General features: G+C 46.0%; 1 protein-coding gene across 6 annotated transcripts in view; it reads left to right on the top strand.

The window, feature by feature from the left end:
• gphna (gephyrin a) overlaps nucleotides 1–19,809 on the top strand; it is a 57,394-nt gene that overhangs the window by 21,323 nt on the left and 16,262 nt on the right. For 2 of the 6 annotated variants that reach the window (XM_063006785.1, XM_063006790.1), the window contains exons 2-9: nucleotides 3,387–3,465; nucleotides 8,675–8,732; nucleotides 9,733–9,825; nucleotides 10,695–10,789; nucleotides 10,869–10,935; nucleotides 14,675–14,947; nucleotides 16,083–16,214; nucleotides 18,600–18,641. In XM_063006785.1, coding sequence (XP_062862855.1) covers nucleotides 3,387–3,465; nucleotides 8,675–8,732; nucleotides 9,733–9,825; nucleotides 10,695–10,789; nucleotides 10,869–10,935; nucleotides 14,675–14,947; nucleotides 16,083–16,214; nucleotides 18,600–18,641 — 839 coding nt within the window. Of the gene's footprint in view, nucleotides 1–3,386; nucleotides 3,466–8,674; nucleotides 8,733–9,732; nucleotides 9,826–10,694; nucleotides 10,790–10,868; nucleotides 10,936–14,674; nucleotides 14,948–15,178; nucleotides 15,296–16,082; nucleotides 16,215–18,599; nucleotides 18,642–19,809 lie in introns of all 6 variants that reach the window. The other 4 variants (XM_063006788.1, XM_063006787.1, XM_063006784.1 and 1 more) reach the window with 3 other exon arrangements.

The following is a 19,809-nucleotide window of genomic DNA, read 5'->3' as shown; positions in this document are numbered from 1 at the left end:
ATTGACTCGTGACTTGACTCGGACTCGTATTTTGTGACTTGTGAACATCTCTGCCTTAAACGAGAGATAACCACCCTCACATGAAGGTACATAAGTGTATTCGCGTTTGCACGTGAGCGCGCGTCGTGGGTTCGCGTATGACAGAAGTTCCTCGCTGCATCTCTGAGGATTGCTCACTTCTGCCGCCTCCTGCAGGGAACACCGGCCTATTTATAGATCAAGGGTGAGCACAGTAGATGGAGAGCGAAGGAAAATGAAAAGATGAGAGATGAGGAAGAAGCGAGAGCGCAGAAGTGAAGAATGCCGCAATTATAACGCCAGTGTTGCACCATCTTCATTTTGTGTAATGCGATATAGCGCTCGTCTGAAAACTGGTGCTTTTTTTTCCCACGTATTTTACATTTATTCGCCGTCACGACGTTTACGTAAAGCCGTTAGTTTAGTTAAATAATAGTTGTACAGAGACAGATGTGGGGGAAATGTAGGTGGGGGAATTTGGTAAGTGAATACAAGAGGTTTTCTATAATCATGGATTAACAAGTAATATTTGATCTATGGTTACTTATATTTCGCACACGGGTACGTTTTTAAAACGTATTGTACGTTTAGCGTGCTTATTCCCACCAAACATCCCACCCAGCAGACACCGTGGCTAATTATTGTCTGCTGCCGGCACTGCCAATTGTGAACGCTAGATGGCGCCCAGATTTGAGGTGTTCAGAATCTCGGCGCTGGTGTGCTAGCAGAATATCACGCTGCACCACCTGGGTGCACGTATATACAGTATATACAGTATATATATATATATACAGTGTATCACAAAAGTGAGTACACCCCTCACATTTCTGCAGATATTTAAGTATATCTTTTCATGGGACAACACTGACAAAATGACACTTTGACACAATGAAAAGTAGTCTGTGTGCAGCTTATATAACAGTGTAAATTCATTCTTCCCTCAAAATAACTAAATGTACAGCCATTAATGTCTAAACCACCGGCAACAAAAGTGAGTACACCCCTTAGTGAAAGTTCCTGAAGTGTCAATATTTTGTGTGGCCACCATTATTTCCCAGAACTGCCTTAACTCTCCTGGGCATGGAGTTTACCAGAGCTTCACAGGTTGCCACTGGAATGCTTTTCCATGACGACATCACGGAGCTGGCGGATATTCGAGACTTTGCGCTCCTCCACCTTCCGCTTGAGGATGCCCCAAAGATGTTCTATTGGGTTTAGGTCTGGAGACATGCTTGGCCAGTCCATCACCTTTACCCTCAGCCTCTTCAATAAAGCAGTGGTCGTCTTAGAGGTGTGTTTGGGGTCATTATCATGCTGGAACACTGCCCTGCGACCCAGTTTCCGGAGGGAGGGGATCATGCTTTGCTTCAGTATTTCACAGTACATATTGGAGTTCATGTGTCCCTCAATGAAATGTAACTCCCCAACACCTGCTGCACTCATGCAGCCCCAGACCATGGCATTCCCACCACCATGCTTGACTGTAGGCATGACACACTTATCTTTGTACTCCTCACCTGATTGCCGCCACACATGCTTGAGACCATCTGAACAAAACAAATTAATCTTGGTCTCATCAGACCATAGGACATGGTTCCAGTAATCCATGTCCTTTGTTGACATGTCTTCAGCAAACTGTTTGCGGGCTTTCTTGTGTAGAGACTTCAGAAGAGGCTTCCTTCTGGGGTGACAGCCATGCAGACCAATTTGATGTAGTGTGCGGCGTATGGTCTGAGCACTGACAGCCTTACCCCCCACCTTTTCAATCTCTGCAGCAATGCTGACAGCACTCCTGCGCCTATCTTTCAAAGACAGCAGTTGGATGTGACGCTGAGCACGTGCACTCAGCTTCTTTGGACGACCGACGCAAGGTCTGTTCTGAGTGGACCCTGCTCTTTTAAAACGCTGGATGATCTTGGCCACTGTGCTGCAGCTCAGTTTCAGGGTGTTGGCAATCTTCTTGTAGCCTTGGCCATCTTCATGTAGCGCAACAATTCGTCTTTTAAGATCCTCAGAGAGTTCTTTGCCATGAGGTGCCATGTTGGAACTTTCAGTGACCAGTATGAGAGAGTGTGAGAGCTGTACTACTAAATTGAACACACCTGCTCCCTATGCACACCTGAGACCTAGTAACACTAACAAATCACATGACATTTTGGAGGGAAAATGACAAGCAGTGCTCAATTTGGACATTTAGGGGTGTAGTCTCTTAGGGGTGTACTCACTTTTGTTGCCGGTGGTTTAGACATTAATGGCTGTATATTGAGTTATTTTGAGGGAAGAATAAATTTACACTGTTATATAAGCTGCACACAGACTACTTTTCATTGTGTCAAAGTGTCATTTTGTCAGTGTTGTCCCATGAAAAGATATACTTAAATATCTGCAGAAATGTGAGGGGTGTACTCACTTTTGTGATACACTGTATATATATATATATCAGCCATAACATTAAAACCACCTCCTTGTTTCTACACTCACTGTCCATTTTATCAGCTCCACTTACCATATAGTATCACTTTGTAGTTCTACAATTACTGACTGTAGTCCATCTGTTTCTCTGCATGCTTTGTTAGCCCCCTTTCACCCTGTTCTTCAGTGGTCAGGACCCCCACAGGACCACCACAGAGCAGGTATTATTTAGGTGGTGGATCATTAGGTGGTTGTGCTGGTATGAGTGGATCAGACACAGCAGCGCTGCTGGAGTTTTTAAACACCTCACTGTCACTGCTGGACTGAGAATCACCCACCAACCAAAAATATCCAGCCAACAGCGCCCCGTGGGCAGCGTCCTGTGACCACTGATGAGGGTCTAGAAGACGACCAACTCAAACAGCAGCAATAGATGAGCGATCGTCTCTGACTTTACATCTACAAGGTGGACCAGCTAGGTAGGCGTGTCTAATAGAGTGGACAGTGAGTGGACACGGTATTTAAAAACTCCAGCAGCGCTGCTGTGTCTGATCCACTCATACCAGCACAACACACACTAACACACCACCACCATGTCAGTGTCACTGCAATGCTGAGAATGATCCACCACCTAAATAATACCTGCTCTGTGGGGGTCCTGACCATTGAAGAACAGCATGAAAGGGGGATAACAAAGCATGCAGAGAAACAGATGGACTACAGTCAGTAATTGTAAAACTACGAAGTGCTTCTATATGGTAAGTGGAGCTGATAAAATGGACAGTGAGTGTAGAAACAAGGAGGTGGATTTAATGTTATGGCTGATCGGCGTATGTTTCTTGAATGTGAATCCAGTAAGCTTGTGGGTTCCTTTAAGAAATTATGACATCACAACCTATATGCAATTTTATTAGACAACGACATAATTCAGATATTTTGTCTGTATTCTTTTGCAGTAAGTGACAGCTGTTTCAGGAACCTCGCCGAGGACCGCAGCGGCGTCAACCTGAAAGATCTCGTCCATGACCCGTCCTTGTGAGTACACTTACCTTCACATGCACGCACACGCCCCTACAGTCCTTCCCTCCAGCACGTAGCATATCATTACAATAATTGATTATTCACGGTCTTAATTCCCGGCATGCCTGGCTGATGCGTAGGACTTCAAGAGGGTCAGGGGTCACCGTGATGGATGGGGTGCTGACACATGCTCGTGCCCCGACTGCAGGCTACGGGTTTAGCACCTCTGTATATTCAGATGTCTCTCTCTCTCTCTCTCTCTCTCTCTCTCTCTCTCTCTCTCTCTCTCTCTCTCTCTTGCTCAATGTGTTCACTGCAGCTCAAATCTTTTGTGTCATTTTGCTCTAAGCCTGGATCAAGTGTATCCGGAATTTGATAGGACAGTAGTGTCCATCAGATAAGATGGTCTAAGGAGTGATTTTCGGAGCGGTCAACTTGTTCGTTATGCATACCAATGTGATCTAGATTATTGATTCGAAGAGCTGTGTAGAAAGTACTGTAATAAAAACAAGCACTCTGATGATGATGCAAAATATCCAAATCATAGGAAAGGAATTTAAATGACATTTTGAACCAACAGCCTTAATCCCACACTGATTTTTTCTGTCGGTTAATGTCTAATTCATCCCTAATTCAAACCCAATCACACTGTACCTATTACTGTCTAGCATGGAGGTTATAGTATTATGCTGCATATAGAAGTAATGCATTAAAGTAAGTAGCTGTAATTGTAATAAAGAAGGAGTTTTCTTAGACGCAGTTGGGTTCCCATTGAACATTTAACCGAAACACCAGTTGAAACTGGTTCTAGAACATCAGGAATTACGTCTACTGTGCTGAAAAGTCAAGTATGCCTCGGGCGCTTGGGTGGCCCAGCGATTTAGTCTACTCAGACAGAGCAGGCACAATCAGCTGTTTGAATCTCGTCTCTGCTACCGGTCAACGGGGCAGGCACAATTGGCTAATACCTGCAGCAGACAATTTGGCATCCAGTCTGCTGGGTGGGAAGGGCCGGGCTACGGGGTGAGGTTATCAACACTGTGTATGGACCTTGGTTTTGAACCCCCTTTTTCTCCCAATTTAGTGTAGCCAATCTGCTGCTGGGGAACCCGACCGCATCCAAGGAGGGTGTACGCCGATCAGCCATAACATTAAAACCACCTCCTTGTTTCTACACTCACTGTCCATTTTATCAGCTTCACTTACCATATAGAAGTATTTTGTAGTTCTACAATTACTGACTGTAGTCCATCTGTTTCTCTACGTACTTTGTAAGCCCCCTTTCATGCTGTTCTTCAATGGTCAAAAGGTATTATTTAGGCACTGCAGTGACACTGACATGGTGTTGGTGTGTTAGTGTGTGTTGTGCTGGTATGAGTGGATCAGACACAGCAGCGCTGCTGGAGTTTTTAAATACCGTGTCCACTCACTGTCCACTCTATTAGACACTCCTACCTAGTCGGTCCACCTTGTAGATCTAAAGTCAGAGACGATCGCTCATCTATTGCTGCAGTTGGTCATCTTCTAGACCTTCATCAGTGGTCACAGGACGCTGCCCACGGGGCGCTGTTGGCTGGATATTTTTGGTTGGTGGACTATACTCAGTCCAGCAATGACATTGAGGTGTTTAAAAACTCCAGCAGAGCTGCTGTGTCTGATCCACTCGTACCAGCACAACACACACTAACACACCACCACCATGTCAGTGTCACTTACAAGGGTGACTGCAGTCAGTAATTGTAGAACTACAAAGTGCTTCTATATGGTAAGTGGAGCTGATAAAATGGACAGTGAGTGTAGAAACAAGGAGGTGGTTTTAATGTTATGGCTGATCAGTGTATATTCACATGGCACTATCTAAGTATCTATGTCTTTATGCTCATCTTATCTGCTACATTCAACACATAAATTACGAGTAACTACCATCAGCCAAGCATTCAACAGATCCCCGACTATGACCTACACAATTGTTACGCAAACGTCAAAGCAATGCACATTTTAGCAGGCGTTCCTAATGTTTCGGCTCATCGCCGTGTATCACAATGTGTTTGGTCCTTCATTCATCTTCTGCACCCTGAACATTCATGAGATGTTCCATTGCTGAATAATAAAGCCTCGTGCCTTACGCTGTTAGGTCACCTTAGATGACATGATCGGAGCAAGTGATCTATTTCATTAATGGGGGGAAGGGGGGGCAGGATGGAATTAATCAGAGGGAGAACACCTTCTGCTGCTCGTTCTCTGGAAAGGTGATGTCTTCATTTAGTGATACACACGGACCAACGCCTGGGCTGAGAGAGAGAGAAAGAGAGAGAGCAAGAGAGGAAGCAATTACACAGCAGCTGAAGCATTTGTAGTCAATTTCTTAGCCTCCAGTCTGAGTCGACTCTCACCTTGCGTTTACATGCCGGCAACGGCGCGACAAAGCGGCCAGGATTCATTCATTTTTAACATGAGCTGGCAAGGTATAGCCGCAGGAAATGGTGTCGCCATTGGAGAGCCGAGCTGGGCTTAAAAATATACCTTCCCTATGTATCCTAATTGGAGACAATGGGAGAAGTAGTCTCTACAAGTCTTCAGTCCAGATCTGGTATAACTTCATGTCGGTGTGAGAGGGAGTCTAGCAAGAACCTCATTAAATCTCTATTACTGTTTGCTTGCCAGAAGCAACTGACTGAATGTGATACCAAACAAGCTTGTTTCTTGCATTGCAAAAGCTCTGCCAGTCCAGGATGGTAGTGAAATCTCTGGGGCAGCTTGCTCATCCAGGGTGGTTCCAACGTGACACCAACAAAAATGCTGTGACACCAGCTTGGACTGGAACAAGCCTGGTACCACAGTTCCAGAAAAAAAGAAAGGTTGCCAGACAGAGAAGCTGGCAAATCTTGGGAAGAGAAACCGTGATATATATAGATACACTCCCACCTGGAGCAAAATACTGCTCACTGAGGTGCAGGTGATCATCACTTCATTGTGACATTACTGGCATGGCAACCAGGTGGTTGAGACAAGACAGTGTACAAATCTCAACAGAAACAAACAGATTAGCCAAAAGATTTGGACCTGTTTTAAATGTACTGCCTTAGGCGCACAGCAGCGGAAGACAAATTGACTACGCTAAATTGGGAAAAAATGGGAGAAAAATGTCCTTACACAGCGTTTGAAGACCCCACCCAGATAGTGTGGGTACTGTAGTCTACTGCAGGGTACAGTACAGTGGCGTGAGTGACTTCCCTTACTTTCATGAGTACCCTTGTTCAACTAGAGAGGGGACAGTAGGACTTTGCTACGGTGCAGGTAGTTCTGGATTTGGATGTGTACTGTAGTCTACTGTAGGGTATTGCGTAATGGTAAAGGGGCTCAAACAACAGTAACATTTCGGGTGTTAGTGTCTCCGATCACCACTAGGTGGGAGCGTCTTGTTGCAGCGAAAAAAGCTCAGGCTTCCTACTGATTTTCCATCATTGGTGGCTAGTATTGTTATGCATCATATAATCTTATTTTAAATCCTTCCGCCCTCCCACAGCCGATTCATGAAATTATATCTTATATGAAATCGGTCCTTGGTGCAAAAAAGGTTAAGGACCGCTGTTTTAGACTGCGAACTCATGGACATTCAGATAAACCGATTGCTAACTGAATTGCCGTAGGATTGCCAGGACCGCCTCACAGTGCAAATTAACCAGTAAACATGAGGCACTCACAGGGTCTGTGACAGCCTTACAAATGGATGACGCCCAGTGTTAAAGAAGCACTTCTAACAAAGATTAAAGCTAGGATGGTAAAAAGCGCCAGCCACACAGCGAATGACGTGACATCAGACCAGTCACTAAGTCATTAGACTTAGTCACTCGTAGAAAGCGCATCCAGATGGAGTTCGAGTCCTTTCATATGGACTAAAGCGTCGTCTATCTGAGCATTGCACTTGTTATATCTGCACTCGAGTACGTACACACACACTTTCAACAGCGTATTCTTGAAAGCACATACTCATGCACATACACGCACACCCAGACGTCCAATATAAACTCTCATCTCCCTCAATCTGGCAACAAATGACGTGCGTGTGTGCAAGCATACGTGTGCACGTACACGTGTTCACACATATGATTGCCGGTACGAAATCCTGCAACCCAAAATCATACCCATCCCACCTCTCGCAATACCCCAAATCTTCACACATCATCGGTTTCCCTGGCAACTGGATTAAAGAGCCCGGCATCTTTGTGTTCAGTGTAGTCTCCTTTTAGCTTCTCGCTCTATCTTTCTCTCTCTGGGTTCCTTTCTTGGAAAAAAAATGCCTTAGTAATATACACCGATCAGCCATAACATTAAAACCACCTTCTAGTTTCTACACTCACTGTCCATTTTATCAGCTCCATTAACCATATAGGAGCACTTTGTAGTTCTACAATTACTGACTGTAGTCCATCTGTTTCTCTGCATGCTTTGTTACCCCCTTTCATGCTGTTCTTCAATGGTCAGGACCACCACAGAACAGGTATTATTTAGGTGGTGGATCATTCTCAGGTGTGTTAGTGTGTGTTGTGCTGGTATGAGTGGATCAGACACAGCAGCACTGCTGGAGTTTTTAAACACATCACTGTCACTGCTGGACTGAGAAAAGTCCACCGACCAAAAATATCCAGCCAACAGCGCCCCGTGGGCAGCGTCCTGTGACCACTGATGAAGGTCTAGAAGATGACTGATCGTCTCTGACTTTACATCTACAAGGTGGACCAACTAGGTAGGAGTGTCTAAAAGAGTGGACAGTGAGTGGACACGGTATTTAAAAACTCCAGCAGCGCTGCTGTGTCTGATCCACTCATACCAGCACAACACACACTAACACACCACCACCATGTCAGTGTCACTGCAGTGCTGAGAATGATCCACCACCTAAATAATACCTGCTCTGTGGGGGTCCTGACCATTGAAGAACAGCATGACATGGGGCTAACAAAGCATGTAGAGAAACAGATGGACTACAGTCAGTAATTGTAGAACTACAAAGTGCTTCTATATGGTAAGTGGAGCTGATAAAATGGACAGTGAGTGTAGAAACAAGGAGGTGGTTTTAATGTTATGGCAGATTTGTGGACAGTGTTATATTGGAAAGATTAGCGACAGTGTCTAATACATTTAACCATATTGTTTATTTTAGTTTATTTAATGTTTACATGGTAACTGATGGTGTGTGTGTGTGTGTGTGTGTGTGTTACAGGCTTGGAGGCATAATATCTGCGTACAAAATAGTCCCCGATGAGATAGATGAGATCAAGGTAAACCTCTCTGTTTTCTCCCTTCCTATTGGGCCAGCCAGCTCACACACACACACACACACACACACACACACTCCCAAGCGCAACTATACAACCATACGTCTTATTGTGAACACTGCCATCTGGTGACTTTCTTTCTCGTTTGCACCTGACCTGAACCCTACTTTTCGGGCTGGGCCTTTATAGGGACACTAGAAGCCAGAAAACCAAGCTTTTAGTGACATCACTAGATGCTCTTTGGAATATTGTAAAATTAAGCTGGGAGAATGTGTGTTCTCAGATTGTGGAGTCCATGCCAACATGATTTAAAATCCATCAATAATTATTATTGTGTGACGTTGGCAACATGGTATCAAACAGCTTAAATACGTTGTTTCAGTTTATTTGCCATATATGATAAATTTTGTCCCGACACAGTTCAGCAACACCCTTTTACCGACATCATAGTTGAAGTAGTTGCTTTGCTAACAAGCAGGACAAAAAAAGACTCGGGTGGCGCTCAGGTGGCGCAGCGGTAAAACACACCCTAGAACACCAGAGCTGGGATCTCGAATACATCCGATTGAGTCTCAGCTCTGCCTGCCGGCTGGGCTGAGCAACCGCATGAACAACGATTGGCCTGTTGTTCATATAGGGGTGGGGTATTAAGCCGGATAGGGTCTCTCTCATAACTGATGACACTACGACCTCTGCTGGCTGATTGATGGCGCCTGCACAGAGACGAGCAAAGAGTTTGCTGATCAGGGTGTGTCTCTCAGTACACCATGCTGATCCGCATATACACTCGTCCAGTGTAGGTGACAAGATGCATATGGCTGTTGCCCACGTGTCGGAGGGGGCATGGGTTAACTTTGTTCTCCTTAATCAGAGCCGGGGTCAGCATTAGTGGAGAGGAAGCATTACACAATCGGGCAATTGGACGCGCTAAAAGGGAGAAAATGCATAAACAAAATATAAAAAAAGAGTATATGTTTACGTTAAATTCACTTTGTGGTTTTAGGAGACACTGGTGGACTGGTGTGATGAAAAAGAGCTCAACCTCATCTTGACCACCGGTGGTACTGGCTTCGCTCCACGTGACGTTACACCCGAGGTACGTACAAACCAGTTTACTTTACGTCCATGTAAGTGTGTGTCGACTGGGCGTATCTCTAACTAGAGGTTACTTTACATCCATCAGGCATACAATTATGACCACCTTCCTAATATTGAGTTGGTCCCCCTTTTGCTGCCCCATACACAACTGTGATGCTCTGTGTATTCTGACACCTTTCTATTAGAACCAGCATGAACTTCTTCAGCAATTTGAGCTACAGTAGCTCGTCTGTTGGATCGGACCACACGTGCATTAATGAGCCTTGGCCGCCCTTGACCCTGTCGCTGGTTTACCACTGTTTCTTTCTTGGACCACTTTTGATAGATACTGACCACTGCAGACCAGGGAACACCCCACAAGAGCTGCAGTTTTGGAGACGCCCTGTCCCAGTCATCTAGCCATCACAATTTGGCCCCTGTCAGACTCGCTCAAAGCCTTACGCTCGCTCTTTTTTCCTGCTTCTAACACATCAACTTTGAGGATTAAATGTTCACTTGCTGCCTAATATATCCCCCCCACTAACAGGTGCCGTGATGAAGAGATAATCAGTGTCTATCTACAGGTCAAATTGAATGATCTTGGGCCTAGAGTAATTGTCGTGCTTGGTTGTATTTAAGGGATTCAGACAATTAACATCATGTAGAAGCTATAGCATGTGCCAGTCGTATTACATAATCGTTGTATCCATTACCAATTTATCAATGAACTGGATGCCAAATCCAATTTGATATAATCCCATCATTTTTGGCCAATATTGACCCCTGGTGGGTACTTGATATTAAATTGGCACCTTCTTATATACTGTCTTCTAAGTGTGTGAGTGTGTGACTGTGCGTGTGTGTGTGTGTGTTCTCTCCCGTCTGCAGGCCACCAGAGAGGTGATTGAGCGTGAAGCTCCAGGGATGGCCTTGGCAATGCTTATGGGCTCCCTAAACGTCACACCACTTGGCATGCTGTCCAGGTACACACACACATACTCACACATAGACAAACAGTATATGTGTACTTTGGGTATTAATCATAGCTCTCCTCTCCCCTAGACCTGTGTGTGGCATTAGAGGAAAAACTCTCATCATTAATCTGCCTGGCAGCAAGAAAGGCTCACAGGTAACAGCAGACTTACTGTGTTAATTCTGCCCCCTACTGTGGTAAAATCTCCTGGATTATCAGTAGCTTGATTATTTTTTGGGAACTGTGTCAGTGTCTGGGGTAATGGGTTGATTGCTTTTGTCCGCTTCGGGCGGTGAGGTCAGAGGATTTGACACATTTAGAATATGATGCTCGGAACATCCTAAAAACTTGGAATAGAGGCAAAATAAGGGTGACAAGCCCACGTTTGTCACAGTACAGGGGTGCATCAGTGTCAATGGCATGGGTGACTTGCCTATGTGTGATGGTGCCATTCGTGTGAGATCTACAGACAATGCAATGCCAGGCCTCATTCTGTACACAAAGTGCGTGTGCTTGCCTGGCCTGTCTGCAGTCCCCATCAGTCCCCTATTGAAAATGTAAGGGGCATCATGAAGAGGAAAATTAGACAATAGCGACAACGGACTGTTGCCTCACCAGAGCAAGCCAAGGGTTGGGGTGCCACTCATGCAGATCGACTTGCTGTAGTCCCAAGCGAACTACAAATCCCAGGAGCTTGGCTTTGTAGGGCCAGGGTACCCCAGGAGTACTATGACCTCTGGGTACTAACCCTCTAACCTCACTGCCCGTTTGACTGTGCCTCCCTAGGGCAGGTTATTCTCCCTGTCCACCCTCTAGCAGAAGGCTAGATGAGTAAATCCAGGAAGCTCCATCCCTCCTTATCTCCAGCTAGGACGGGCTTCTTTATTGCTAAGAAGAAGGATGGGTAACTGAGCCGTTGCATTGACTACCGGGGTCTTAATAACATTACCGCTAAGGACCGCCACCCCTGCCCTTAATGAACTCGGCTTTTGAGTCATTGCAGCAGGCTTTCACCTTTACGAAATTGGAACTGCGCAATGCATACAATTTAATTAGAGTTTCATTACCTCTTTGGGTCACTACGAGTACAGGGTAATGCCTTTTGGTCTTAAGAATGCCCTTGCCCTGCCGTCTTCCAGCGAATTATGAATGAGGTTCTCTGGGAGGCACTGGGGCACTTCATGTTCGTCTGTCTAGATGATGTCCTGATCTATAACCAAGATGACGTAGCTCAAGTCTGGTCTACCTTACAGCTACTCTTGGAAAACCATCTATTCATCAAGCTCGAGAATCCAGTCAAGATCAAGTCCGTTATCGAATGGCCTTGTTTCACCTGGTCCAATGCTTTTGGGATTTTGCTTATCCACCACTTTAGTACCATTGCACCCCAACCCTACCAGCTATGTAGATTTACAAATCCGCTCCAGAAAAGGAACGTCGCTCCACCTTTGGGGCAGCTTGCTCTCCCAGGGTTGTTCAATAGAGATGCCCTAAAGCACCAACAGGCAAGGCCACCGTTGTCCCATTCTCTTCTTATTGATGCCTCTTACATTTTCAATAAGGGAGTGATCCGGACTGCAGGCAGGCCAGTCAAGCACACGCACTCTGTGTGTACAAAGCTATGCTAATCAAGCGTGTACAGAATGACGTCTGTTATTGCATTGTCTTCCCAAATAAATAAATGTTGCCTTAATGGCAGAATATGTCTCTTAAAGGTCAACACCCAAGCCGCTGACACTGATGCACCCCTGAACCATGGCAAATATGCCCTTATTTTGCCTCTCTTTCAAGTTTTTTAGGGTCTTGAAGGCATCAACTTCTAAATGTGTCAAAATTATGACTGCTACAGTGCCCAAACCTGCCCAAAGCAGTCTGCGTCTACAGATGTGTCCGATGGGGCAAGTGATAGCCTGCAGCTCTCCTCTGTCAGGGTGGAGGGTGTGCAGTAGTAAAGGAAGTTACAGTTACGGAAGCTGGATATGACTAGAATGGCAGTAAACAGGGGGCGAAATAAGAAATGAAAACTTTGACTTGGTTCTCTGAGGGTTCTACAGCCTTTTTAATTTAAAAGGAAGTGACACGTTGCTGTCGGGATACGTTTCGCTTGACAGATTCTCTCTCCGACAACACACACACACACACACACACACACACAAATGTGTTTTCTTTCACCTCGTCTAGCACTAGGCAGGCAGAAATATTAGGTAGTCCCAAATGCAGCGCAAGGACAGAGATTAGCCGTCTGAGGTTTCGTGCCGTCCCACATTAATCTTCCTCCATGACCGGACGGGGTAACAAATGTGGGCGTCTTGGAACTCGTCTCCGGATCAAACCTAAGGTGAGGGACATTCAGGTGTTCCCTAATTCAAGTTTCTCGTCACCGTTCTTCATGATTATTAATGTGTCTTGTCAGAACAGCACCACACAGGTTACCTTGAGGGTGATTGAGCTAGCACACCTGTGTTAGCTGCGAGCATGCACTCCCTCAGCACACATTCGCCTCACAGATGACGGAGCCTGTCCATCCATATTAGATGTTGTTGTAGTAGTTGGGAGGTACCTTTCAGGGCGTTGATTTGGAAGGATTTGGCACATTTAGAATTTGATGCCTGCAACACCCCTAAAAAACTGGAAGAGAGGCAAAATAAGGGCTGCAAGCCCATATCTGTCAGGGTCCAGGGTGCATCAGTGATGCGAGGCATAAATTGAGACTTTGAAGAGACCATCAAGACAACATTTATTTATTTGGGAAGACAATGCAATCCTCATTCTGTACACAGAGTGTGTGTGCTTGCCTGGTCCGCCTGCAGTCCCAATCAGCCCTCTATTGAAAATGTAAGGGCATCATGAAGAGGAGAATCGGACAACGTCGACCACATCCTGTTGGCACTTTAGATGTCACTGTGGAACTGCCCTGGGAGAGCAAGCTGCCCCAGAGGTGGTGTGACGTCCCTTTTCTGGAGCGGATCCGTCTGTAAATCCACTTAGCTGGTGGGGTTTGGGTGGCACTTGTGCACTTTCCGAAAGCCGAGGTGTCACAGGCCTGTACTCGTTCCCTGTCATTCTTGCAGGTGGTGCTTGTGCTACAGTAGCGAGGTGCTACCCGCCCTGTCTTGCTACAAGTAGTACACTGTTTACATTTACATTTTCTGCATTTAGCAGACGCTTTTTTATCCAAAGCGACTTACAGTACTGTGACAGTATGCTGTCTAAGGGCTCAAGGGCCCAACAGTGACAACCTGGCAGTGGTGGGGCTTGAACCAGTGACCTTTCCATTACTAGTCCAATACCTTAACCACTAGGCTACAATTGCCCTACACTATCAGTGCTGTTGTGTCTATTATGATCTGTCCTATTTTGTAGTAAGTATTATGCAACTTGGGACACAATCAGAGTCTGTAGTTCAGTGGGTTATATTTTGTCTTCTCCCCCTTGGTGCACAAAGCCGGGCCTAGTGCATAGGAGGTGTAGGCAGCCTCCAGGTCCACCTGCACCCAGAAAGGGAGGCACTGTCGAGTCATTTTGGAAATAAGACATTAGCTATAACTGGATTTTACAACAGGTAGGAGAGGATTGTCAGACGATAGATCTGAAGGAGGGTTTGATGAAGTGTGTGTTGTGATGCAATAGTATTGAATTGATCTCTTGGTTTGTACCAGATGCCATAGCCTTCATATCCTCTGGCATCAATGAGTCTTGGCCGCCCAACAACCACATTTGACCTGTTGACTGACTCCTAAATCAGTTCCAGTCACAAGATGCTTGTATTTATGTACATATAGATTACGTTAATTAAGTCGTCTTTAAATGAGCGAGACCCCCACCCCTACCCCCTGTCAAATACAGCAAAAGAAACAGTCACCCGCATTGTTCACGGATCTTCTTCTTCCTTCAGGAGTGCTTTCAGTTCATCCTGCCTGCTCTGCCGCACGCCATCGACCTGCTGCGCGACGCTATAGTGAAGGTGAAGGACGTCCACGATGCGCTGGAGGACCTGCCCTCACCCCCACCGCCGCTCTCGCCTCCTCATGTCACCAGCCCGCACAAGCAGACCGAGGACAAAGGCATCCAGTGCGAGGAGGAAGAGGAGGAGAAGAAAGACAGCGGCATCGCTTCGACTGAGGACAGCGGCTCCTCGCACATCACGGCGGCAGCCATCGCTGCCAAGGTGGGTGTGGTTGACGTAGCCCATGCTAACCGAGTTAGGGTCTATCTTAGCGCATATTGTCCGATGATTGGGAGAGGTGCTCTTGATTAGATTCATACTCTGAAGTTCGTTTGACGTTAGCGTTACCTCCATCTTCCTCCTTCTTGTGTTCCAGCATGTGTATATGTTGATTTGTGCCACACGTATGTGTGCGTGAGCGTGTTTGTTGACTCGTGCCATGTTCATCATCAGAGTACGAAGTTCCATCCCAACCATGCCGTTGTCATGGCCAAAGGGGGGCAGCCCTTGACTGGCTTCATCCCTTCCACCACCCTTCCCTCTCATTTCACCTGCTCCTGCGGAGACAAGGTAAGCACTACAGGTTTATCGTTTGCAGTTTTTCACTCCACTGACACCTTCACACGTCTCTCATTATCTTTTTTTTTTTTTTGAATTACGACATCAATTTGTGCTTTTTGTTTGCTTTAATTATCCTTGAAATGTTTAAGTTGATTGGACATTTGAAGAAATACACATCTGGGACCCAAAGTCTATGAGGGACCCATCCTAGAGTTGGTCACCAGGCTAAATTGGCCTAATTAGGCCTTAAGACGCTAAATTGGCCTGTTTGGCACAACCTTGACCCATCCTATACTCGGTCGTCTGGCTAAATTGGGCATCTGGGCAAGAAGAATCTTGGTCATGGAGATAAAAAAGAATCTAATGTTTACTCTGAAGGTATTTCAGGAGTCTTGTGCAGAGATGGGAGAACCTGTTGGATGGACAACCAGCTCTGAAGGGGCTTAGAAACGAAAATTGAACTTCCTTTCCTGTTTGGCACAACCTTGACCCATCCAAGATTCAGCTGAGTTCTGCATGCCAAGGCCAAAAACGGACCATCCACATCTTTATTAGCGAAAGGTGCAAAAGCTGACAACTGTCTTGGTATTGGGGGGGAATTGGATATATCTTGATATCAAGGTGATGTCTTTTCTCAAAAAGTTTAGGGAGTTTTTAGGAAGACAAAACCATCCACCATTCTGCCCACACTATACTCATTATATTCCTCTACCATAGCTTTGTTGACACACAGTGCGTTTTTTTATGACTGACCTGCCACTCTAATTACCCGTAAACCTCTTTTCTTCCCTCACAGATCCCAGACTCCATCATTTCGCGGGGCGTCCAGGTGCTGCCAAGGGACACGGCCTCTCTCAGCACCACCCCCTCGGAGTCTCCTCGCGCTCAGCAGTCCCGTCTCTCCACTGCCTCCTGCCCCACCCCTAAAGTAAGACTCCTGTTGCTTTGCCACATGTTCCACTCTCTCCCCCTCCTGGTTCGTTCTCAGGCTTAGCTCCCTTGTCACCGCACACTGATCACTACGCTGTTCATGGCTCGGTCTCGATCGGCTGCCACTTCACTGGCTGCTTGTTCCCTCTGCTTTCCATTTCAGATAGCAGTGCTCCACGTGCTGGGAGGTTTTTCAGTAGGTTATGGGTTTTTTTATGTTTTATATGTAATGTTGCTTAAACCTTTTAAAGTTTCTGAACAGGTCGGTTCTGGTGGAGTAAACGGACGCTGTTGGCCACTGTGCATTATTGCCTTTTTCTTTTATACTTCAGGAACAGGTCAAAGAGTTTGGAGGACATCATCTCTTCCATTCAGACCTTTGTGTTCATCCACATCGCTCTGGTAGAAAGTGATGGTACCCGCTTACACAGATTGGCAGAAACTACATTTCAACTCAGCTCTTTAAAAGAGTACCTGGGACTCAGCTCAGGGCTGAGGCCTTGTTTGTTAGCTCTGTTTTTTTTAGCTCTGTATGTAGCTCTCTTGATGCATGCTCAGTAATCCAGGTACACAAATCCACAAAGTTGAATCAGTTCATCTGGACACAAGTTTGTTGTAGAGATATTTTTCGTCACTCATCCAAGTGACTTCTTCAATCTGAGCTGATGTTGAATACCCCAACCTTATATCACAATGGCCATGTGTGCCTTTCACAATGTGGAGTCATCAGAACGCTCCACCACCGAGCGAACAGCATTCCCACAGACACTACGTCCAAGGAAAGAGAGAAATCTCAAATCAAGAAGGCCCTGGGTGAATGCGGTTACCCTAACTGGGGGGAAAAGCTGGAAAAATGCCCAAACATGGCTCCAGTGGATCAAAGGGAGGAGAGGGACAACCGCTAAGTGCAAACCAGTGGTGATTCCGTATGTGGCTGGAGTAGCAGAACAATTTTCCGAACGGATATTTTCCAAACACCGCGTTTTAGCTGCTTTCAAACCCCATCACACTAAGGACCGGGTCCCTCGACACAAACAGAGTAACGTAGTGTATGCTCTTAGGTGCCACTGGCAAAATGAATGGCCCAACATAGAAGATCGACCCTTTCTGGCCAGGACTTCGTGGTTTACATTCACCTGCAAGCCAGCGGCCACTCATTTAATGATGAAGATGTGCAGATCCTTGACAAGGAAGAACGCTGGTTTGAACGGGGAGTCAAAGAGGCCGTCTATGTGAAGAGGGAACGACCATCTCTGAACTGAGTGGGGCCTGAGAGTACATCTCTTACCATCGTACAATGCCGTGATAGGAGCTATACCCTAATCATACAGTATGTGAAAGGCACACATGGTCATTATTAATGGTTATTAATGTTATACAGTGGGCGGTGATCGGTTGTTATGCAAATCGTCTGTATATAAGGTTGGGCTATTCAACACCAGCTCAGACTGAAGAAGTCACTTGGATGAGTGACGAAACGTATCTCTACAACAAACTTGTGTCCATATGAACTGATTCAACTTTGTTTGTCTGTCTGTCTGTCTGTCTGCCTGACATGTCTGGCTTCTTTCACTGATTCAGACTTTTTTTGTTTTGCTGTATTGCACCTGTCCGGACATCCTTGCTTTTGTCAAGTTTTGTCTATATGTGATGTGACGGCTTTATATTTACTTGTCTCTACTAAGTCAAGTTAGCATTTGGGTTGTAACTCACTGGTGAATCGAGCAATTGGTGGACTGAGCAGCTGGCGGACAGTGTTTTTTGGAGTGCAGTGTTTCTGCTCTAGTAACCCTAGTTTTTTAGCCACAGTATTGTTCTGTAGTGTCTTCCTGCGACCGACTTCTTCTATTTAATATCTCAGGGGTTACACCTAGCAGCCTGTGACAAATTGGTCACACTATATACCTGATTGCTGATCATTTTTTATTCTGGTTCTTCCAGAATCAGTGGGCGCAATGCAGTTACATGGCCCGGACAGGACGCCAGTCCCCTCCTTTTACCCCTCTCTCTCAGACAAAGCTAGATGTAGATGCCTGACCGGTCCATACTCATGTTGGATTAAAATGCTCATTCAGTTCATACCACTGTTTCATCTTCCAACCTGTCTCATACTGACAACACCTAGACCTACAGCGTCCAGAGTTCTACCCTCAACCCTGCACATAGAAATATCCTTTTTCTTATTATATGTGGCATATGGGTTGAAGCTTACAGATGGTGGTGTGTTCCACTCCCGTTCTGGTGTCTTGACTGTGTCCGCTTTTTGTAGAACTCTTTTTGTGTGCTTAACCCTTTTATTCTTTTCCCTCCTGTTCCTTCTCCTCTTACTTTCCCCTTCTGTCTCCCTTTTCTCTATCTCTCTTCCCTTCCTTTCCTGTCCCAGGCGCGGCTCACTTCCTGTTCATCCACCTATAGTGTCACCGAGGTACTTCAGCGCTTCTGGGTGGAAGCTGTCTGTTTACACTGATCGGAACCTTGTGTTGTTTCTTATAGGAGAAACAGTGAGGCCGGTCTCACATCAGAGTAGAGAGCAACTTCCCATAACCACCTGCTTCTCCTTGTGCTTCCATCTCATCTACCTCTCCGCTCTGCTGGCATCCTATTCATGCCATTAACACGCCACACTAATACATCTTTCATTTGACGTCTTTGTGTTTGCGTGTTGTATCCTTTTATTTAATGGAACCAGATTTGAGATGAGTCCAGCCATCCATAACACACATGGAGGAACACACTATACCCAAATATTCCTCCACCGCTCGTGTCGGCACATCTCTCAGACAGTAGGAGTTGCTCAGACGCCAATTCTGTCCAGAAGAGTCTGCTGGTTCTGATAGAAAGGTGTCCGAATACACAGAGCATTACAGTTGCAGGGCTGTTTTGGCAGCAAAAGGGGGACCAACACAATATTAGGAGAGTGGTCATAATGTTATGCCTGATCAGTGTATATGGGGCTGTGACGTCACAGACCAGTCAGAGTGCCCATGCTGATGCTTGTCCACTACCTGAAGTGCCTGCAAGGGGTACGTGTGCATCAGAGCAGGGCGATTGGGGTACGTCTGCGCCACTTACCCTGGAGAAGTGATAGCACCTTGATGCTCTAAGGGGGAAATGACAAGCCGGTGGAGGACGTCTGATCCTCTGGATGCTCTTCTTCTCTGAAACCTTGAATCTTGGCGCGCATTTGGATGTTACTTTGACTCGTACCACCAAGTACACCCCTTCTTGGCATTGATATACATCAATGGGAGTGCAATGCTACCACAGTGCACAGTGAGATTCCCTAGATCTCAATCCGATCGAGCATCTGTGGGATGCTTTGGACAAGCAAGTCGGATCCATGCAGGCCACACTTCCCAACTCACAAGACTTTAAGGATCTGCAAATGTCTTGGTGCCGGATATCCCAGGGGAGCTTCAGAGACCTTGTGGAGTCCATGCCATATGCCAGGCAGTCATAGCTTATGGTTAGTGGTCTGGGTTGTTAATTTGAAGGTTCCAGTCTTACCTCCAACTAAGCAGCTGCTTCTGAAGAGCAAGACTTGTCAAGACACAAAACAGGTGCTCGGGTGGCATAGTGGTCTAATAGGCTAG

This window comes from Trichomycterus rosablanca, chromosome 13 (genome assembly GCF_030014385.1).
Source record: "Trichomycterus rosablanca isolate fTriRos1 chromosome 13, fTriRos1.hap1, whole genome shotgun sequence".
In the NCBI taxonomy this organism is placed as follows: Eukaryota; Metazoa; Chordata; class Actinopteri; order Siluriformes; family Trichomycteridae; genus Trichomycterus; species Trichomycterus rosablanca.
This window is presented reverse-complemented; position numbering and strand designations above follow the sequence as displayed.